General features: G+C 44.0%; 1 protein-coding gene and 1 long non-coding RNA gene across 6 annotated transcripts in view; one reads left to right on the top strand and one right to left on the bottom strand.

The window, feature by feature from the left end:
* Positions 1-4201: 4201 nt before the first annotated feature.
* LOC129705695 (uncharacterized) lies at positions 4202-11160 on the bottom strand. The gene is made up of 2 exons (XR_008724942.1): positions 10697-11160; positions 4202-7016 (listed from the first exon to the last, which is right to left on the bottom strand). It is a non-coding gene; the product is annotated as an uncharacterized LOC129705695 (long non-coding RNA).
* Positions 11161-11302: 142 nt separating this feature from the next.
* Positions 11303-22331, top strand: part of caprin1b (cell cycle associated protein 1b) — an 89410-nt gene continuing 78381 nt past the window's right edge. For 4 of the 5 annotated variants that reach the window (XM_055649397.1, XM_055649398.1, XM_055649396.1 and 1 more), the window contains exon 1: positions 11334-11698. In XM_055649397.1, the coding sequence (XP_055505372.1) occupies positions 11504-11698 (195 nt within the window). In that variant the 5' untranslated portion in view covers positions 11334-11503. Of the gene's footprint in view, positions 11699-22331 lie in introns of all 5 variants that reach the window. The other variant, XM_055649401.1, reaches the window with a different exon arrangement.

Genomic DNA, 22331 nt, shown 5'->3' with positions numbered 1-22331 from the left:
ATTAAAAAATTTAAAATGGTCTATTAATTTAAAATGTAACCACACTTAATCCCACAAGTTATTTTCTTCAAGTTCACAATTGTACCATTTCAATTCATACAATTTGCAAGTGTACAAGATTTTGGTTTATCATCTGCTGCTGCAGAAACAAGGTCTGATTTATCTGATAAGGTAGAAACAATCCCCAAATAACTTGTGGGATAAATTTGCATATTATAAAATCTTACTATTACTTTTGCCTTATACCAAGATTTTATAATACAATTTGCAAGTGTACAACCTTCCATTAACTTCATTCTGTTCAGAGACAGGATTTGCAACATAGCCTTGATATCAATTTTTCTTCCACATACAGCCATGAATAATAAATTTAATATTGACATGTTCCAGCCTCTCAGCACAGAATAGGGTGGCACTTGAAACTGTGGGCATTCCTCAAGGGAGTTTTATGGTGGCTGCAGCTGGCTAACTTCAGTGGGCATCTGAGAACTGGTTTTGGATCTTGGTAATAGCCTATCTGCAAATTTGGTTGTTGTCAGTGCTCTGCACCGATTTATTGGTATGTTTGGGCAGACTACTGAATTGATCATTTTCCAGCAGCTATTGGTTTTTGTCTCAAAGTACAGCCCTGTGAAGCATGATTATGTATTACATATTTGTACAGGAGGAGCCACAAAAACCAGCACATCTCTTAGCAAACACGCATTCTAGAAGGAGGTGGATGATGGTCTCACTCCCACTATGGTTATCTCAGGATAGCCTATAGTGACGCTGAGAATGTGGTAGAACATCATAGATTTGACACAAGTATCAGTCAGGCAAATTCTTGCTGCTATTTTGGAAGCTCTGTTGATGAGGCATCATGCCTGTAGTGGCCATTTGGCCTGTTTTGCATGTCATTGATGATGGCATGTGCCTTTAAATTTTAGACTGCCCGTTATTTTGTGGGTGGGATTTATGACGTGTTTTTGGGCATGTTTGGAGCTAAGATGCTTGCACAGAAGTTTAGATTAGTTTGGAGAGACTAGAGAAGGTACCCTTCTACCATGTGAGATCATGCAGGATCATGCGGGCTATGCGGGGTCCATGGGAGATCTAAAGGAGATCATGCCAGATCTTGCCAGTGTTACGGAGACACGAGGAGTTTTCTAATGTCTAAAGTAATAAGCTGGAGTTCGAAGAAGATTGTAGTAACGAGTCGGAAGAAATTTAGATGTATCTCACTGCTTTCTATCACCAATAATGCATTTATTCAACAAAATTTTGAAGCCATATCTGAGAAGAAGCTCTGAAGATCTCTGTGAGTGAGCTTGCGTGCGTTTAGAAGACACCCCCTTCAACCATTCTCATCCAAATAGCGGCTAGGGTGCTAATTACCTGAAAGATTTGAAAATCTGCCGTTACAATGCCAAATGATTTTTGTCTATAGAACCATATGACAAGGCCCACCATCTTCTTTTCCCACAGCACCTCGAGGTAATCCCAAACTACTGCTTGATTAACTTGATAACGGATGATCTTTGGCACAGACTTTTCAATAAAGGACAGGTGGAATGGTGCCGTCTAATGAATGGAAGGTTTTGTGACATGGTCAGCCTATTTTGGCAACACTGAACTGTAGAGCTTCAGCAAATAGTGACACTTGAGGTTTATATGCCGAAGATATTGGCACAATTTGATACCACGACACAAACATACCCATCAGGATGAGAGCCACATTGCGTTTATTTTATTCCTCTGGAGATTTGTACATTTCATCACTGCCGGAAGTGGCCGGGCAGCGAAACGGCTGCGGCTCGCCTGCAGTCTGTTTGTACTTTTTTTGTGTTGTTTTTTTTGTCTTGTTCAGTTAAACTTTTGGTTATTGGGTTGTGTTATGTGGGGGGGGTGCTGAAACAGGGCTTTCTGTCTCTCCCTTCGGGGGAATGCGACTTTCTTGTCATATCCTTCTCTTCCCCCGTCTGAGCTGAGGTCTAATGGCGGAGCTGGCGGCCTCCAACCTGCGACCGACCTCGAGGCTCCGGAGGTAGAGCCAGCCATGACTTACCAACGCGAGGCTGGCCGTCTTCGAGCTGCAGCGGCGTTCGGGCAGCGGCACGACTCGACGCTCCGGTGAGGGCGTTGGCGCGGGGCTGAGACACTCCTGTGAGTGCAGCCCGGCTCCCGGCTGGAAGGCGCTCCCGTGTGGGCAGCCCGGCTCCCAGCTGAAAGGCGCTCCTGTGTGGGTGGCCCGGCTCTCGGCTGGAAGGCGCTCCCGTGTGGGCGGCCCGGTGCAGGGCTGAGACGCTCCCGTGTGGGCGGTCCGGTGCAGGACGGAGACGGTGCACTGGTGGCTGAGGCGGCGTTCTGGTGGCGGCGACCTGATTCCGGGGCTCGACCGCGGGCCAGTGGACGACATCGTCGGGAGCTCGCAGGTCACAGGCTGGTGCCTGTTTTCCGGAGCTCCCATGGCAACAGCTGCGTCCGCTGGACTGGAGGGCGGCAGCTTCGACCACCCCCGGGCCGCGGAGCTTGAACCGCGGGATTGACTTACCATCGCCCGGTGGGGTATTGCCTCCGCGCAGAGGAAGGAGGGAAGAGACAGTAACCCTAAGACTTTTGCCTCCATCACAGTGAGGAGGTGCTTGGTGAACTCACTGTGGGGGATGTTAATTTGTGTTTATTGTGTGTTGTTTATTATTACATGTATGGCTGCAGGCAACGACATTTCATTCAGACCGAAAGGTCTGAATGACAAATAAAGGATTCAATGCATGGGGTATTTTCCCCTGCAATCACAGGAGATGTAACATCTGTCTCTATACCTCTTCTCTTACCTCCAACCAGGAACCATAGGAGTCTTTCCAGGTGAGACAGAGGTTCATGCCCACCTCCTCTTGCCTCAACTACTTCATCTAGTGTTCCGAATGTGCCCTCCTGTACATTGGCGAGAGCAAGTCCAGATTTGGTGACCGTTTTCGGCAAACAAGTTCAGTCTGCCAAGGTCTACTGGTTGCTGACTATTATAACTCTCCTTCCCAATCCCATACTGGCCTTTCTCTTGGGCCTCCTCCGTTGCTGGAGCAAGGCTATGTACAAACTAGAAGAACAGCACCTCATATTCTACTTTGTTAGCTTGCAACCCATTGAATGAACATATGAACATTGAATTCTCCAATCAACCCACCCACCCCTCACTTGTGCCTACCTATTACTTACTACACCTTGTCCTGCCTTTCTTCTCCCCACCCCTCTCAACAATTAGTCTGAAGGGTCCCAACACAAAACATCACTTATCCATGTTCTCCAGAGATGCTGCCTGACCTGCTGAATCTTTCCAACACTTTGCGTCCTTTTAAAAAAAATGTAAACCAGCATCTGCAATTTCTTGTTCCCACCATTTTCTAGTTCTACTCCTCTGTAGTGTTCTACAGTATTCCTTGCCAGTAAATACATGAGGATTTCAAGTATTTCTTTTGCAAAATAATTCTGAAAAATTCTACACTCAAAAGAAAGGAAAATATAAATATCTGAAGTATTGGTTTTGTTGAAATCAATGAAAAATGTAATAAATAACTTAAACTTGGATCTCTACGTAGGTTCTGTCAGTTACCACCCTGCCTACTACACCCAATCAGGATGTTTTTTGGGAAAATGATATTGGCATTTAAAAATAAAATTGTTTGATTTTCTCAAAGCAAATCAAGATTAATTCAAGTAGTGAAAAGACTGTGCACCCAGGAAGCAAATCATGTACGGCAACATAAATCATATTGTCATCTAGCCTAGGAGCAAACTTTAACAAGGATTCAGACTTACGGGTACCAATGTTCTCTGGCATTCATCTTCATTTAAAAGCTTAAAAGTGTTGGTAAACTCTCTAACCAGTTGTGGATTGGTCATCAGAGGGAAGTCCGAATTATAACCTCATTCAAGAATCACAAATTATCTATTTTTATTATCAGAAGTTAAAGAGCAGGAATCATAATCAGGAATACTGATATTTGTTCGTCTCTCGTTTTTCTAGACCACCCCAACCATCTCTGATACCTACCCCAACAATTGCACCTTGTATCCCTGTTACATGTCATGGCAAATGAGAATGGTTAAGTAAGCATTGGACAGAACTACATATACTCAATAGTATAATATTTTACCACAGACATCAATTGAGACACAATTCAATAACTGAAATGCCACACCTCAATGAAGCACCATTGCATTGTGTCAAATCATTAACGAGCACTTGTTATGATTTATATGGATAGCATGCAAACAAAATGTTTCACTGAATCCTGGTACATGTGACAATAATAAAGCAATATCAATCCTGCACTCTAGTGGATTCACTAAGCATGTGCACACAAATAAAAGTACCTTGAACCGACTATTATTCAAGGAGAAGCAAATACTTTCATCAGGAATCCTATGATCACTGGCTAAAAACAAAGGTAATTGATAGCAGCCATGTTATCATTCAGATTTCCTAATTGTATATGTCATGTTGTATAAACGTTTTAGATTTCAGCCCACTTCCAATCCAACTATTGCATAGTTTTCCTTTCCTCTATAACCTGAGATCTGGTATTCTCTTCCTCAATCTTATTCTCTATCTCACTTTATGATACCCATTAAAATCGAACACTGTCTAATCTTTAGATTATGTCTCCTTCTGCCCAGAGTCTTAGAGAGATTCAGCACAGTGTTTGGGGCACAGAGTCCGTACTGACCATTATGCATGCATTTGCACTAATCCCACCATATTCCATTTTATTCTCTCCATATTCCCATCAACTCTCTCCCTCTTCTCCCAGCAGTTCTGCCACTCATCTACAAAGTGGTCAATTTTGTTTCCAACTCACATTTTTTTAAATAGGGTGGAAATAGGAACATTTAGAGGTGGTCACGAGGAACTCCATACATACAGCGCAGGTCAGGATTCAATCCAAATGGCTGGAGCTGTGAGGATTTAGCTCTAAAATTCTGCCATTGTACTGCCACACTGCGTCAGTCAGCAGAGCATAAGAATCACGCATTTTGCCCAATTCTCACGCTGATCACAAATTTCTAACGCTCTGTCGTGAGAAATTGTGTGATCAACGAGAATCTCAAAACTAATATCAACAGCTTGTGTGTGCGTCTGTTATTCTCTGCATTCTAATTCTCTGTTATTCTAACTTGACCGAACCATTACACACCTCCAAACCATGTCCCCATGCAAATTTACATTGTAAGACACGGACCGAGCAGTGAATGAGTGTCACCCAGCGCAGCAAGGCCATGTCCTGCTCCCGGCGTCAGTCGGAATTTAAGGATTTGCGGGAAGCGGCTGACATGAGCGAGGCCGGCGAGCGGCAGGAGGGGTGCATGGGCCGCGGAACCGGGGGGGCTGGGGATGCCCACTTTTATGGCTAGACATGTTTCAATGTCTCCAGCTTAGGACGAGGCGCTGCTGTGCTCTGAGCAACCTGGTCATAGGTGTTGGAGAGCCCGGACAGAGGGAGGAATGGAAGCAGAAGCAGCGGCAGATGCGGACGGGGAGCCAGGGCAGGCGAGTGTTTGCCAGTCTGGCAAGTCGCTCGCTGCAGCTCCGGCCATGGGTCAGCCTCAGCGCAACAGTCCCGGGCCGTCAAAAGCGTTGTGCCGCTGACATGAGAGTCTCTGCGCCCACTTTGCCCTGGTGACCGGCATGGACCAGGCTACAGCTCGGTGCATCGTGGAGGACAACCAATGGCTGCTGGAAGTAAGTACCAAGCACTGGAAGATAGTGGCCTTCAAATGGAGGTGGTTGGAGAAAGTATACCTGCTTGCCTGCTAGATTTACACTTACTGTAACTGCAGGAAAAATGTTCCCGATGTTGGGGAATTCAGAACCAGGGATCACAGTTTACGAAAAAGGGGTAAGCCATTTAGGACTGAAATGAGGACAAACATTTTTCACCCAGAGTTGTGAATCTGTGGAATTCTCTGCCACAGAAGGCAGTGGAGGCCAATTTACTGGATATTTTCAAGAGAGTTACATTTAGCTCTTGGTGCTAACAAAATCAAGGGATATGGGGGAAAAATCAGGAAAGAGGTACTGATTTTAGATGAACAGCCATGATCATATTGAATGGCAGTGCTAGTTCGAAGGGCCGAATGGCCTATTCCTGCACCTATTTTCTATGCTTGAGTATATGTCAATAAAACTCGACCACTTGATTTTGAAGCATTAATGCATGGTGGAGGTATAATGTGGTCAGAGAGTGATAGTGTGAAAACAGGCCCTTCGACACAAATTGCCCACACCCGCCAACATGTCCCAGCTACACTACCTGCTTTTGGACCATATCCCTCCAAACCTGTCCTATCCATGTATCAGTCTAACTGTTTCTTAAATGTTGGGATAGTACCTGCCTCAACTACCTCATCTAGCTTGGTTTTCAATCACTTCAATGTAATAGCAATTGGGAATGGGGAGCATTGGAACAAAACATTGCCCTTGGTACATATTAATTATAATATAATAATGTATGCAATTGGTAGGTGCAATCAAAACAAAGATCTTTTTTTTAAACAATGTTGTGTTATGAATACCACAAAAAATATTATGTACACTCAAGATCACTTTAAATAGAATATTATTGCTTAAATATATATTGTTATTGGACTTTGCATTTCAGAAAAGTTCCAGCTGAGAGGAAGACAGCAAAATACTGAAAATATTGGGGGTGAAAATGACTTCAGGACAGTTTGTTAGGAAAAATTAGGAAATGGTAACAGAATACTTATACAGCTGAGTGAGTATAATTTTATGGATGAGAAATTTTTTTCAACCAATTGATGACTTATTTGACAAGTTAGACAACAAACTAGCATGTTAGATAACAAGGAAGCCAATGGATTTAGCAAATTTTGTTATACATTCATGCATTCATTCATTTCTTGGATGTTTTCATTCTAGATTTTTTCTCTGTGGGAAATTTCTTAACATATCCAATGGACACACTGATACAACATTTTCTGCACTGTATAATAGTGTTTTCACATCGATTGACCTGTGAGGAGAAAACATTCAATTAATATTGGAAAATACTTGTTTACGAATAATAATCAGAAGCAAATTTAATCAGCAGGATTCTATAATAAATCACAATTCCAAAGGGGATGTAAATAGTTTGCAGTGGTTGTCTGATCTTGAAATCCAAAAAAATATTTAATCTGTCACTATGGGACTTTGGCTGTGCCATTCCAGCAGATTTTCTGTACTATTGCAAGTTATTCTTATTAATATGTCAATAAATTTAATTCAACTTCTCTTTTAGATATTACACAGTTGAATAATAAATTTGCCAGTAAACTTGGCAAGTTTCAAAAGAGCACAGGTTTAGAGATAATTCAGGTCAGGCAGTATCTGTAGCAACTGAAACAGAGTTAACGTTTCAGATTGAAGAACTTCATCTTCTGATGTAAAGATGCACACTCTTGCAAGATAGAACTATAAAGCTTGATGAGGCTAAGTCACCGGAGAAGGTTTGTGCTCAGATTTGTTGGGCGGTATTGTCAACCAAAGTTGGCTTAGTCACATAACGGGGAGAGGTGGTGCAGAATAGCCTACTATTCCCAGCTATACCTATACAATACAATATACTTACAATAGTTATAGAATTATTTGGTACAGATTACCCTTTGTTCTTGTGATGTGGAAAATGTTGGCATTTTTTCCAATAAATCCAGGTAACTGAGCTATAGGGAGCTATATAAATTGGGCAGACTAGGACTTTAATCCTTTGAACACGGAAGGCTGAGGGGTGATCTTATAGAACTGTATAACATCACGGGGGAAATAAATAGGGTGAATGCATAGAGACTTTTACACAGAGCAGGGGAATCAAGAAACAGAGGACAGAGGTTTACGGTGAGCAGGGATAGATTTAATAGGAACATGAGGGGTGACTTTTTCCCACACAGAGGGTGGTGGATGTATGGATGGTGCTGCCAGAAGAGGTTGAGGCAGGTACTATACAACATTTAAAAGACAGTTGGACAGGTACATGTATAGAAAAGGTTTAGAGGGATATGGCCAAACACGGCTGGTAAGGCTCGTGTAGATGGGGCATCTTGGTCAGCATGGGCAAGTTGGGCCAAAGGGTCTGTTTCCATGTTGCATGATTCTATGACACTATTACATAATAATCTAAACTTTAAGGGGAAAAAAAGTGGAGATAAAAGGAACAGCAGATGCTGGAACCTTGAGCATAACACATGGTGCTGGAGGAACTCAGCAGATCAGGCAGCAAGGAATGAAGAGGTGATGTTTTGGGTCAGCCCCTTTCAGACTAATTGTAGTAATTGCAGGAGGGAAAAGAGAGATTGGGCAGGGTATAATGTGTATGAAGGAACTGCAGATGCTGGTTGAAACCAAAGATAGACACAAAATGGTAGAGTAACTCAGCGGGACAGGCAGCATTTCTGGATTCCTTTCTTTCTAGAGATGCTGCCTGTCCCGCTGAGTTACTCCAGTTTGTCTTTGGGGCAGGATATAACCTGGCAGTAACAGGATCGGTCTGAGTCAGCATGGATTTACGAAGGGGAAATCAGGCTTGAATCAGGCCTTCCCAATATTTGACTGAGGAAATAATCAGGCTTGACTAATCTTCTTGAGGATGTAACTAGGAATATGGACAAGGGAGATCCAATGGATGTAGTGTACCTGGACTTTCGGAAAGCATTTGATAAGGTTCCACATAGGAGATTAGTGGGCAAAATTAGAGCACATGGTATTGGGGGTAGAGTGCTGACATGGATAGAAAATTGGTTGGCAGACAGGAAACAAAAAGTAAGGATTAACGGGTCCCTTTCAGAATGGCAGGCAGTGACTAGTGGGGTACTGCAAGGCTCGGTGCTCTGACCGCAGCTATTTACAATATACATCAACGTTTTAGATGAAGGGATTCAAAGTAACATTATAAAATTTGCAGATGATAAAGCTGGATGGCAGTGTGAACTGTGAGGAGGATGCTATGAAGATGCAGGGTGACTTTGAAAGGTTGGGTGAGTGGGCAGATGCAGTTTAATGTGGATAAATGTGAGGTTATCCATTTTGGTGGCAAAAACAGGAAGGCAGATTATTATCCGAATGGTGTCAAGTTGGGAATAGGGGACATACTAAGAGATCCGGTGGTCGTTGTTCATCAGTCACTGAAAGTGAGCATGCAGGTACAGCAAGCAGTGAAGAAAGCTAATGGCATGTTGGCCTCCATAACAAGAGGAGTTGAGTATAGGAGCAAAGAGGTCCTTCTGCAGTTGTACAGGGCCCTAGTGAGACCACACCTGGAGTATTGTGTGCAGTTTTGGTCTCCAAATTTGAGGAAGGATATTGTTACTATTGAGGGAGTGCAGCAAAGGTTTACTCGGTTAATTCCCGGTATGGCGGGACTATCATATGTTGATAGAATGGAGCGGCTGGGCTTGTGCACTCTGGAATTTAGAAGGATGAGAGGGGATCTTATTGAAACATATAAGATTATTGAGGGATTGGACACGCTAGAGGCACGAAACATGTTCCTGATATTGGGGGAGTCCAGAACTACGGGACACAGTTAAAGAATAAGGGGTAGGGCATTTAGAATGGAGATGAGGAAACATTTTTTCACCCACAGAGTTATGAATCTGTAGAATTCTCTGCCTCAGAAGGCAGTGGAGGCCAATTCGCTGGATGCTTTTAAGAGAGAGTTAGATAGAGCTCTTAAAGATAGCGGAGTCAGGAGATATGGTGGGAAGGCTCAACAAGGTACTGAATGTGGATGATCACCCATGATCACAGTGAATGGCGGTACTGGCTCGAAGAGCAGTGATTCTGGGAGGAGCTGGTCTGGCAGTCTTCCCAACTCCTCAGTTTGACAAGGCCAATGGGAAGGAGAGGCACAGGCTGGTCCAGGAGAAAGTGGAGGAGGGGTCTACCAGAGCGGTTGGCTTGAGGCAGCAGGGGGGCCTGGACAAGGTGGGAGCAAGCCATGAACCGAAAAGTCACATGGACTGAGCTCTGGAAAGCTGAACCACAGCGTATCAAGTTCCTGGTCCAGGCAGTGTACGATGTCCTGCTCAGCCCACTCAACCTCTTCATCTGGTGCAAAGCAGAATCTCCTGATTGCCCACAATGCTCAGGTAAGGGGACTTTGGAACCCATTCTGAAAAGGCTCCAGGGCCGGTACAGAACGATCAGGTTCTTAAATCATTGCAGGCCATCAGTACAAAGCTGCAGATGCACACCCATACCCAGTGATCACCTTCGTGAAGGCGAAGTCGCTGCCAGGCCAGCAGCCAGGATCCGTCAGGCTAGAGAGCAAGATAATGAAACCCTTCAGGTCAAACCATTCAGGTCCCCCTCTCGAGGCTGAAGAAGGGTCCCAACCGCTCAATCTTCTTCACAGAGGCTTTTGGACCGACTGAATATTTCCTGCATTTTCACTTTTTATTGCACATTTCCAGCATCTGTTTAAAAAAATGTCCACCTTCAACCTTGGGGCAAAACACTTAACGTAAGAAACAATACAAAAAGCTAGAGTAACTCAGTGAATCAGGCAGTATCTCTGGAGAAAAGGAATAGGTGAGACTCTTCTCGGTAAACCAGCGTCTGCAGTTCCTACAAAAAAATAAAACGTGTTCTTTTCTTTCACGCAAGTCAAAACCAAAATAAAATAACATGACTTATTAAACGTTGCCTTCTGGACCAGACCTTTCACAATCTTGCACCAAGATTCCGGAGGTGCTCCGCGGCATCGGTGGAAGGAGGGGATGCGCAGAGGGCGTTTCGGGTCGCGACCCCTCTTCAGTCTCTCAACAACCCTTGATAAGTCGCAGGAGCGGAATTAGGCCATTCGGCCCATCGAGTACCACTCATCCATACAATCATGGCTGGTCTATCTTTCCTTCTCAACCCCGTTCTGCTGCCTTTTCCACGTAACCTTTTGAAAATAAATCCTTCACGAGTCCCGGCCAGGAGCGTCGCCTGTCTCTCCCCTCCCCTGGGCCGCTTGGTTGCTCCAACACTGACTCTCACAGTTCCAGCACCTTCTCTTCATCATCGCCCTCGTCCTCCACTGCAGAGCGCACGCGCCACTTGCCTTTGCTGTCCTCCGGCGTGCCGCGCAGGTCTTTCCTATTCCGAATGTGTTGATGTTTTTTTTTTTTTTTTTTTTTTAATGAAAGAGTGTATTTCTGGTAAATAAATAAATAAACAGTATTTTTGAGATTGGCGGTTGCCGGTGGCTCGGGAGCTGCTTTGCGGGATGAAGGCGCGGCGCAGGCAGGCGGGCCCGCTGGTCCTGGGTCGGGGCCGCGAATGCGCGCCCCCGTTCTTCAGTCTCGGGTGCTGTCGCGCCGAGAGAGCTCCGCTCGCCTCTCTTCCCATTTTGTTCCTTTCAACAAAAGTAGGGACTTTTTTTTGCCCCTCCCCAAGCCCGTTTCCTTTCCCTTTTTGTTTCACACAATTTTTCCAACAAAAAAAAAAATCAATCTCAACTCGGGAAGCGAAGGAGCGAAAATGCCAGCAGCCACCGCCACAAAAGCGGCCGAATCCCGATCCTCTTCCGCCGCCGGGGCCGAGGCCGCCGCCGCCGCCGCCGCAGCGGTGAGTCTCCAGGTCGGACAGGGGCAGGCGGCACACCCGCAGAATGAGGCGCTCAGGCAGGTTCTCAATGTCATCGACAAGAAAGTGCGCAACATGGAGAAGAAGAAGGTAAGAGAGACTTGGGGAGCGAGGGTGTGGGGGATGGCTACCTGCCAGCTGCCATTTGCTAAACATAGACATGCGGAAGGCCTTGCTATCAACCCTGGCCACAGTGGATGTGTCTACTCTAGAAGAGAACCTCCTTTACATTCTGAGGTGGTTACGGCGAATGGGGGATGGGTGGCGTGTGGAGTAACTGATATGGAAATGAAATGGAAGTCGACTGCATCGTGGTAGCTAACATGCGTCTGGTGGCTTTGGTGTCCTTTTCAGGTCATTTATTCAAATTGAGATCTACACCTCCTGCGCTGGGTGATTTGTTTTTCTTTAAGATGTTATTTATGCTTTCTAATTAGAAGTACAACGATAAAATATAGTTTTAGAATAATAAACTGGCAAGCATTTCTCAGCTAATGTTATGGTAAACACAATATTTTGAATATTAAAATGCTGTGTTATCACATCTGTGCCTTCATGTTCAGCCTTTCAGTGATTCTCACGCTTTGTGCGGAGGGAAACTGTTCAGCATAAAATGTCTCAGTAAATTAAAAATGTGGATTCATGCACTGTTTCACTACTTGAGGATATGATATGAGAGAAAAAAAATATCGGAAACCAAAGACATAAGCAACTGCAATTGCTGGAATCTTGAGCAAAAAACAGGAGGAACTCGACAGGGCATGCAACATCTATGGAGTGTATGAACAGCAACATTTCAGGTCAGACATTTCTTCAGACTGTTGGTGTAGGGGAAGAAAACTGGAAAAGAGGTGTGGGGGTGGGGCAAAGACTGGCAAGTGATTGGTGGGCACAGGTGAGGAGACAGGATCAACAAATGGGTGGGCGATAGTGACAAAGGCTGGAGGGGGAAAAGGAGACAGTGGTGTCAGATACGGAAAGAAGGGGAGGAGTGAAATGGAAAGTTGGGAAGGATATCAGGGTGGAGAGATAGAGATGGATAAAAGTGAAATCGGGGATGGGATGGTGGGGAGGAGCCTATGGAGGAGGGGAAAGGAACTAGGTAACCAGCGTATAGCAGAAATGTATGCGCGAAGGAATGGGGAGGGGAGGATGTTGGGCATTATCACTTGGCATTGGAGAATTCCATGTTTGTATGGTTGGGTTGCAGGCCACCCAAGTGATAATGTTCTGAGGTGTTCTTTCAGTTTGTGTGTGGTCTCACTCTTGTCAGTGGAAGGGGCAGAGGACAGAAAGATCGGAATAAGAAGGGGAGTTAAAATGGTTAGCAAGCAGGAGCTCCAACAGCAGACAGCAACAGCTTCTCCAGCAGACAGATGCAAGTGTCCTTTGAAATGGTCGCCTAATCTACACTTGGTCTCACCGATGCAGAGGAGGATGCCGGGAGCACTGAATACAAAAGGCGAATGGAATAGGTGCAAATGAACCCCTGTCTCACATGGAAGAACAGGTATAATACCAACCTGCGGTTGTAAGGGAAAGTGGTCAGGGGTGGGTTGGGTGGAAAGGGATGAGCAAACCAAGGAATTGTGGAGAGAGTGATCCTTTGAGAAAGTTGAAAAGGGTTGGGACCAGGAGGACGTGACTGGTGATGGGATCACATTGAAGATGGTGGAAATGTCAGAGAATGATGTGTTGGATGTGAAGGCTCTCATACAGGCCTGGATAACTTTATCTTTGTTCTGTCTAGGGGAGGGGGAGCAAGAACAGAACTGCGAAACACATAGGAGGCACAGTTGTGGGCTCCATCCACTAACACCTGTAGTTGGTCTGTCCCCTGTGAAGGCTACTGAGGTTGAGAAAGGAGGGAGAAGTATCAGAGAAATTAAGTGTAGTGACTAGCAGTAAAACCGGTGCAGGAGACCACCATAACACAATTCTGTTTTGCTAGCTACAACCTAATGGTATGAAAATTGAATTATCCAATTTCAAGATATAATCCATTCCCTTCCATCATATTGTTCATTTGCTCTTTTCCCCTCTTCATTCTACCCCTATTTGAGTCCCTCGTTTCTTTTTAATCCCATCCCTCTGTCCTCTCCTCTGTTTTCTTCCACCCATATGCTTCCCGGCTTCAACTCTTCTTTCCTTATTTGCTGCAATTTGGCTCCCTTTTCACTTCTTGCCTTTGTTACCATCTCCACCCATCTGAAATTGTCACCACAAACCTACATCCACATAATTTTCCCCATCCACACCTTCTTTTCCAAGGTAGACAAAAGTGCTGGAGAAACTCAGCGGGTGAAGCAGCATCTATGGAGTGAAGGAAATAGGCAACGTTTCGGGCTGAAACCCTTCTACGGCCCGAAACTTTGCTTATTTCCTTTGCTCCATAGATGCTGCTGCACCCGCTGAGTTTCTCCAGCACTTTTGTCTACCTTCGATTGTCCAGCATCTGCAGTTCCTTCTTAAACACCTCTTTTCCAGCTTACTCTGCCCTTTGCCGTGTCAGATGATGGGTCCTGACCCAAACATTGTCCATCCATTCCCACCACAGAAACTTCCTAACTCACAGAATTCCTCCAGCACTTTTTTTTTGCTCATCAGTAACCAATAAAATGTTAACTAAGGCTTTGTTTGGTCTGGGTGGGTACCAGATCCATTGGTCTTAAGTAGAGAAAGCAGTTGAAGTTTGGCGCACTGGCCAATGTTTACCTCTGAACCAATTATGGAGGATAATGTGGTCTTTTACCTCCTTACTGTTTGTAAAATTTAGCAGTATGCAAATTTACTGCTCCATTAGCTTTTAAGAAAACATTAACTACACTCTGAAAGTATCATAGACACAAGATAGACGGGTCGAGACCTGAAACGTCACCCTTTCCTTCTCTCCACGGAGCCTGTCCCACTGAGTTACTCCAGTATTTTGTGCAGTTCCTTTCTATACAGATGTTTAGTATGATGTTGGTTATGAAATTCCTTGGGAGAGACTGAGTTTGTAAAAGTCCCAATATATATTTTTGTCAAAGACGCAGTCACAAAGGATCATTGTGACTATAATAACATTTATTTTGTGTTCAGGAACTGAATTAACCTATTGATAATTGGGTAATTGCACAGGCTTTAATTATGATGATTAAATGTCGAGAAATGTGTACTAGAGCATGGCGTTCATCATGGACTTCCAGGCTATAGGCTGTGGAACCTCGGGTCTCCATTATGTAAAGTTTAAATTTGTATTCCAGTTATTTTTGTATTCTTAAGTTGTTAGTGTGAATTGATTTGGTATTCTGATTTATCAGTTGTAAACCAGCTATAATTCCATCCTTCAATATGCAGATTGAACAAATCACCAACCAAAGGCAGATAAAACTTTTATGATTTATTGGGTGGAATTTTCAAAGCTTGGATTTGATGATTGGGCAACTTGCCAGATCACACACTCAAGCTTTTCCATTTGAAAGCTCGACTTAGATGCAAAATTTACTTCCTTTATCAATTATGAAATACTCATTTTGTCTAAATAATATTTTATTGTATCGTTTATATGCATCTAATAATGATAATGTACTAACCTAATGGCATTGAGTCCTGAATGCTAGTCTTGTTTAACAGTAGTTCAAATAATTGATTGAAGTACCATAAATAAGTAGGCGAACTTCAGAAATAAAATACTTGGGGCTGCTAACTAGGTTTCATATTGATCATGTATTTCAAGAACTGTGATTTTTTTTTGGGCCGTTTTTTACTTGTTGATTGTCATTTTATAGTTGATTCATCTGAAAAAGAAAATTGTTCAAGTAATCTCCAAGTATGTCTGATGTTTATTGTAAACATTTGAAATGCCATAATTAGAGATAATGCACTAGATTTATAATCCCACTCACTATCTCATTGGATAGTCTCTTCACTTAACATCCCAAATTACCCTCAATTCCATGTCTTTGTTTCCGCTGGAGCATATGTTTTGGAGTAGGTGACAGACTGCCAGTACCTTTGTCAGGTGGAGGTTCTTCATATATGACTCCAAGTTGGTGTTTTTTGTGTTGATTTTTTTTAATCCCTCGTATCTGAATTCAAGGTATTTAATTTCAATTCTTATAGTTCTGGTTGATGAGTGGTCGGAATATTTTTTAGATTTTCAGCATATGGAATACTTTTAGTTTGTAAAAGGATTTGAAACTGAATGAGCATGCTTCAATTAACTTTGATAATATTTTGTTGCACTTGTATAATCAAACTTTTTATTGATTGGAGGTACAAGGAACTGCAGATCCTGGAATCTTGAGCAAAACACAGTGTTGGAGGAATTTTACTGCTCTGGCAGCATATGTGGAGGGAATGGACAAGGACATTTTGGATCATGACTCTTTAGATTGATTGTAGTGCGGGGTGGGGGGTGGTGGAACGAGCAAGCGATAGGTGAGGGGGGCTGATTGGCAGATGGGTGGGGAAAGTGACAACGGTTAGTGATTTAAAAAGCAGACAGTAGGGTGTCAGATAAGGAAAGAAGAGGACAGAAAGATCAGTATGGGAACGGGAAAGTGCGTTCAAATGGTTAGCAACTGAGAGATCCAGTAGCACCTGGTGGATAGAGGGAAGATGTTTGGCGAAAGCGGAGCAGCGGATACCCAAAATGGCGGCGGCGCGGGCCCAAGAATTCGAGTAATTCAAGAAATAGCGACAATTCCCCTACCTGTCTCAAGGCTGCTCACAAGGAGCAGTCCTGCATCCCTTTCGTACAGCCGACAGGAACTTCTGGACTTTGGTTCCTGCGGCTGCAACAACTTTCTGGTCGATCTCCGGCTCGCTCCGCGAGGCGGCAGAACGCCAGCGGAGCCGTGGGGCGGCAGAACACCAGCGCGCACCAAGCCAGCTCGGCCGACCGGAAGCACCAACAGACGGTGACGTGAACGCAAGCACTGCCGGGGATGCAGAGGTGGGTTAAAGGCCAGGTTAGAGCTAGCCCCACACAGGGTAGCGATTACTAGCCTTTTCCTCGCCAACGTGCGCTCACTGGCAAACAAAATGGACAAACCGGCTAAGGATCACCTCCAACAACTGGATCAAAGACTGCAGCATCCTGATCTTCACGGAAACTTGGCTCAACACGGACATTCATGACAGCGCCATCCAGTTAACGAGGCGTCATTTACTCCGAGCGGACAGGACAACAGACTCCGGAGGTGGGGGTCTGTGCATTTATGTGAATAAAGCATGGTGCACAGACTCCACCATCATCGAGAGTCGCTGCTCAGCTAACCTCAGCTAACGTCTTCAGCGTGTGTGTGTGAACGGAAAGAGCTCCAATTGGCATCCAGTGTTGAGTGGTACACCTCAGGGCACAGTACTTGGCCCACACCTATTTTTGCTTTACATAAATGACATCCATGAAAAAGTCGCAAGTACGACCAGATTTTTCGCTGATGATTGTTTGCTGTATCGTCCAATTAAGTCAGCTGATGATGAAGATGCACTCCAAAAGGATCTCGATACTATGGTTGAGTGGTCACAACAATGGGGCATGCAGTTCAACCCTTCCAAATGAGAAACTATGCGTGTCACCAGAAAGAGGAATCCAGGCGAAACATCTTACAATATACTTGGTGCCACCCTTGAAGAATCCAAACAAACCAAGTATCTTGGCATCAAATTGCAGAATGATCTGCGTTGGAATGGTCAGACTCATCATGCAACGGTGAAAGCAACAGGTGTCCTAAACTTTCTGAGGCGCAACTTTCATCATTGTTCAACTTCTGTCAAGGAGAAGCTATACTTCACCCTGTGTGCCTGGGTCCTGGACTTTCTCACTGCCAGGCCCCAGGTAGTCAAGATGGGAGGGAATACATCGAAGTCCCTCACCCTGAGCACAGGATCGCCCCAGGGTTGCGTCCTCAGCCCCCTATTGTACTCCCTGTACACACATGACTGTGTGGCTAGGTTCAGCTCCAACTCAATAATTAAGTTTGCTGATGACACTGTGGTGGTGGGCCTGATCACAGACAACGACGAGAAGGCCTACCGGGAGGAGGTGGCTGATCTAGCACTCTGGTGCCAGGAACATCAAAAAAACGAAGGAGCTGATCATGGACTTTAGGAGGGCACATCATCCGAGGACGTACACTCCATTGAGGATAAATGGGGATCCTGTGGATAGGGTGAACTGTTTTAAATATCTGGGAGTCCGCATCTCCGAGGATGTGACTTGGCATCACACGCCTCAGCACTCGTGAGTAAGACAAGGCAGCACCTTTACCACCTCAGGCAATTGAGGAAATTCAGAGTGTCTCCGAGGATCCTCCAGTGCTTCTACGCAGCGGCGGTGGAAAGCATCTTGTCCGGAAATATTACCATCTGGTTTGGGAATTGCTCTGCCAAGGACAAGAAGGCTCTGCAGAGAGTAGTGCGTTCGGCTGAACGCACTATGGGAACTTCACTCGCCCCCCTGCAGGAACTATACAACAGGAGGTGCAACTCCGGAGCAAATAAAATCATGGGAGATCCCTTCCACCCCTGCAACGGACTGTTCCAGCTGCTACGGTCAAGCAAACGCCTCCGTTGCCATGCGGTGAGAACGGAGAGGTTGAGAAGAAGTTTCTTCCCAGAGGCAATTCGGACTGTAAACGCCTATCTCACCAGGGACGAACTCTACTTCCATTATTTATTATGTAAAAGAATATGTGTGTTATGATTGTGTTTATAATTTGTTTGGTTGTTTTGTTGTTTGTCTTTTGCACAAAAGTCTGCGAGCATTGCCACTTTCATTTCACTGCACATCTCGTATGTGTATGTGACAAATAAACTTGACTGGACTTGACCGTCGTTAGACCTCATTTGGACTACGCAGTTGCAGCATGGGACCCATAACCAAATAAAAACATTTCTTCCATCGAACGTGTCCAAAGACAGGCAGCTCAATGTGTTACTAACACCTATGAGAGAGAAGCGAGTGTCACCAAACTTCTGAATTCTCTGGGGTGGAACCCTCTCCAAGACAGACGTGAAGCTCACCGTATGACCTGTTTTTACAAAATGTTAAATGGTCAGCTCAACATAGACTACAAGACCTACACCAAACCCAAACCAATTAGGAGCAGACAAGGGCATTCGATCCAATTTGTGATCCCAGCTACAAAGACAGATGTATACAGCAATTTGTTCTTCCCCCGCACAATTAAAGCATGGAATAATCTCCACCCAACTATAGTTACCCAACCAGATGCAACTAAATTTAAAGTAGCTCTTTCTTCCCAATAACCCTTTCTGGCTTAAGCGCTCCCTTCACCACCTCCAGTTTAAATTCCATTTGGAATATTTTGGAGGACCAAGAAACCAAGAACCTAGAGTTCCTCTTGGTTAGATGCAGACTGTTCTATCTGCCCAGAGAGTTTACCTCCACTGTTGTGACTGCAGCCTATATTCCTCCTGATGCTAATGCCAAGCTTGCAATGAAAGATCTGCATACTGCCATTAGCAAACAACAGACTCACAACCCCAAGGCAGCCTTCATTGTTGCAGGTGACTTAAATCACTCCAACTTGAAGACTGTACTCCCCAAATTCCACCAACATGTCTCCTTCGCCACTAGAGAAGACAAGACACTGGACAAAGTCTACACTGACATGGCTGAATCCATTTTTAATTAATGTTTAATGTGCTTATAAATGAGCCTATGCCAATCAATTTCATATTTGAATCATTGAATATGGCAGTAGACCACATGTTGGTGCTTTGGTCTGCTTTTCATAAAGACATTCTTTGATTATAGTAACTTAGGATATGTCTATTGATTTTTATTATACATATTTGTTTTTCAAAAATAATCTTTCCCATGAATGTAACATTTGATGTCTGCACATGTATGTGTATTCTCGCCATTTCCAACACCAGAAGTTGCACATATCATAGAAAAGCTTACAAAAATACAAAACTGTTGACAGCCTGTTGCAGCCAATATGATGGATGCGGGACAGACAGCCATTGCTGTTCAGAACACAAATGAATATAGGCACAATCGATTCAATACTGTAAAGAGTTTCTTCTGAGAATACACATCATGTATCTATTTCCATTTTCTCAACATCCTTCGGTTAGCTATGAAATTATATGTGGCGGCAGGCCGCCGACAAACCCATGCAAATATCTGAACATAACTTGCAAAATGAATATGAACACCGCACAGCATACAACAGGAATCATTGGATACAAATTAGAAACGGGAACTCTGTTGTGAGGCTTTTTTTTGTAAATTACTACCCCAATTCCCCAACTCCATTATTGTACTAATTGTTTTTGTCAATGTAATATTATTCAACTGCCTTGATCTTCATTGGGGGGAAAAAAGACCTTGAATACAGGAGGGAAATTTAAAGCAATGTTTAATTAACAAGATTAATGGTAGATGTAACCAAGAAGAAAAAGTATTAAAATTGAAATATTTTCACATGTACTTCAGCTTCTAAATTTTGTGAAGTCATCTGGAAATTTACAAACGTGAAAACTTTACAACTTTCATTAAATAATTGTTCTTGTTGGTTTAGCACTTGACATTGGGGTTTTAACATTACTGTGATATACCCAAATATTAATATGAGATACCCTAATTGTACTCCTTTGAAAATGAATTAATTTTCATAATGATGGGAACTTTTGAATATAAATGGGTTTTAACCGCTTCTTGGAGATTGGACAATAGGCCAGACGTCTTTAAAGCAGTATGTGTTTTTTCACGGTTACCTTGTATCTGTTGATACATTTTAGAACTATTAATTTATTTTGAAAAATTAATGTGTATAATTTAACATTGAGCAAAGATATGGCTTTATATCATTACGGTAACTAGTTTTAAAATTACAAAGGGGAATGACATTTAACCTGAAAATGTTCATATATTGGATGAGGTATGATTGTATGATCAATATACAAGGTGAGGTTGGACAGAGAGAAAATTGTATCATTTCAGAATCCTGTATGTGTGAGGCTTTGTACAAGTTTGTAATGTCAGATTTGTAATTATAACTTTTATCATAGCTGTAATGTTTAAAATATTCAAATGATGCATGTTAAAATATGTTTGGAAACGTTAGATCATCAAACCACATGTGACCTGACAGACAGGGTTTCAATGGTTCTTTATTGTCATGTATGCACCACGTAGTGAAATTATTTTGCACAACCCACAAAGGCATAGTTGCCATATTTTGGCGCTGTTTACAAAAAGTCCAAAGTCACATGTTTGAAGCCCAGGTAAAACCCAGGCTGCAGCAGGCCCGCTCCCGACATCTATCTCCTTGTCAGACCCTCTGTATCGCGTGGGGCGCCGCCTGCAGACGACCTTGAAGGCGTGGGGCAGCCACCTGCAATACCCCGGCCCCACACCTACTAGTCCACACCTCGCGTCTAGTAGCCAGCGCTCCCTCCATGAGTCTCCTTTCTTCGGGGCTTCCAAGCTTCCCCTCGCAGGCAACGGCCCACCAGGCCCTTCTTCGCTGCGGGTAATCGGCATACCTCAGCTGGTGGCCCATCAGATCTTTGTTCTCATCAGCCGCCAGGTCCGTGCTTGTTCTTGGCTTGCTGCCTGATGTTTGCAATGGCCGTTGTGTCCGTCCTTGTTCTCGGTCGGCCGCCTGGTCCCCGGTCGGCCGCCTGGTCTGCTCTTGCACGGCCCAGCGGCAGCTGCCAGGAGCTTCCTTTCTGTGTTTTATTGGAATTTTTACCTTTGGCATCTTCCTCGTGATTTTTTTGTAAGGATGTTTTGATATTGGATGCTGGTTTGTTGCATTCTCTTAGGGAAAATAAGATTGTGTAGTCTTGCGGCTCTATATTGGAGAATGACTTGTAAGCTCTTGTCCCATTTGTAATAATAGTCTTGCATACCTTTGGGATTCCTAAATATTGCGGGTTTACTTTATTAAGTTTTGCTTTAAAGTTCATTAAAAATTTGCAGATGACCCCAAGAAAGGTGGTATCATAAACATTGAAGATGGTTATCAAGAATTACATGATCTTGGTAAACTGGGCATGTGGGCTGAGGAATGGCTCATGGAATTTAATTTGATAAGGATGTGATGTTGCAATTTGGGAAGACAGACCAGGGCAGGACCATCACAGTGAATTGTAGGGCCCTGGGGAGTGTTGTAGAGCAGATGGATCGAGGCGTACAAGTACAAACAGGTTGAACACCAATTTCTCCTGCAACTGATGGTCTGCCATCCCCATCATAATCCAGAGAAAATTTACGAGCTCAGTTGAAATTCCCTGAGCTGCTGTAGGTGGTATTGCGAGTGGCGAGAGCTCTTTTGGGTCATGTTTTTCTGTCGCGAAAGAGTAATTTGTTTACATCTCGATATTGAAATCTCTCCTTGGTCTTGTCTAACTCTATCTCTGCTGGCTCAATGTATAGGTTTTTCGTGTTTCTACTCTGCCTGGCACCCAACAACCTCTCCTGCCACCATTTTGTTCTTGCCCTCTGGAACTCTGAACTTCTTGTCAAGCCTTCTCTAATTTACTGGGCACCTTTAAAAGGCTGCTTCCCGAAATCCCTATTCAATTATGCTCTGAATCTTCTTTCCTAACTGTTTCACAAAGGCACTATGGTAAACCCTCATTTAACAGATCCCCTTCATGGATTTTGGATATAGCCTATAGACCTGCTCACCCATCTCAGGCTCGCACCCTCCCCCCGGCCGTTCAGTCACCACTCCTGATTCACAAGGATCAACAG

This window comes from Leucoraja erinacea, chromosome 18 (assembly GCF_028641065.1).
Source record: "Leucoraja erinacea ecotype New England chromosome 18, Leri_hhj_1, whole genome shotgun sequence".
Lineage (NCBI taxonomy): Eukaryota > Metazoa > Chordata > Chondrichthyes > Rajiformes > Rajidae > Leucoraja > Leucoraja erinaceus.
Note: the sequence above shows the minus strand (reverse complement) of the source record. Positions and strands in the feature narration are given on the sequence as shown.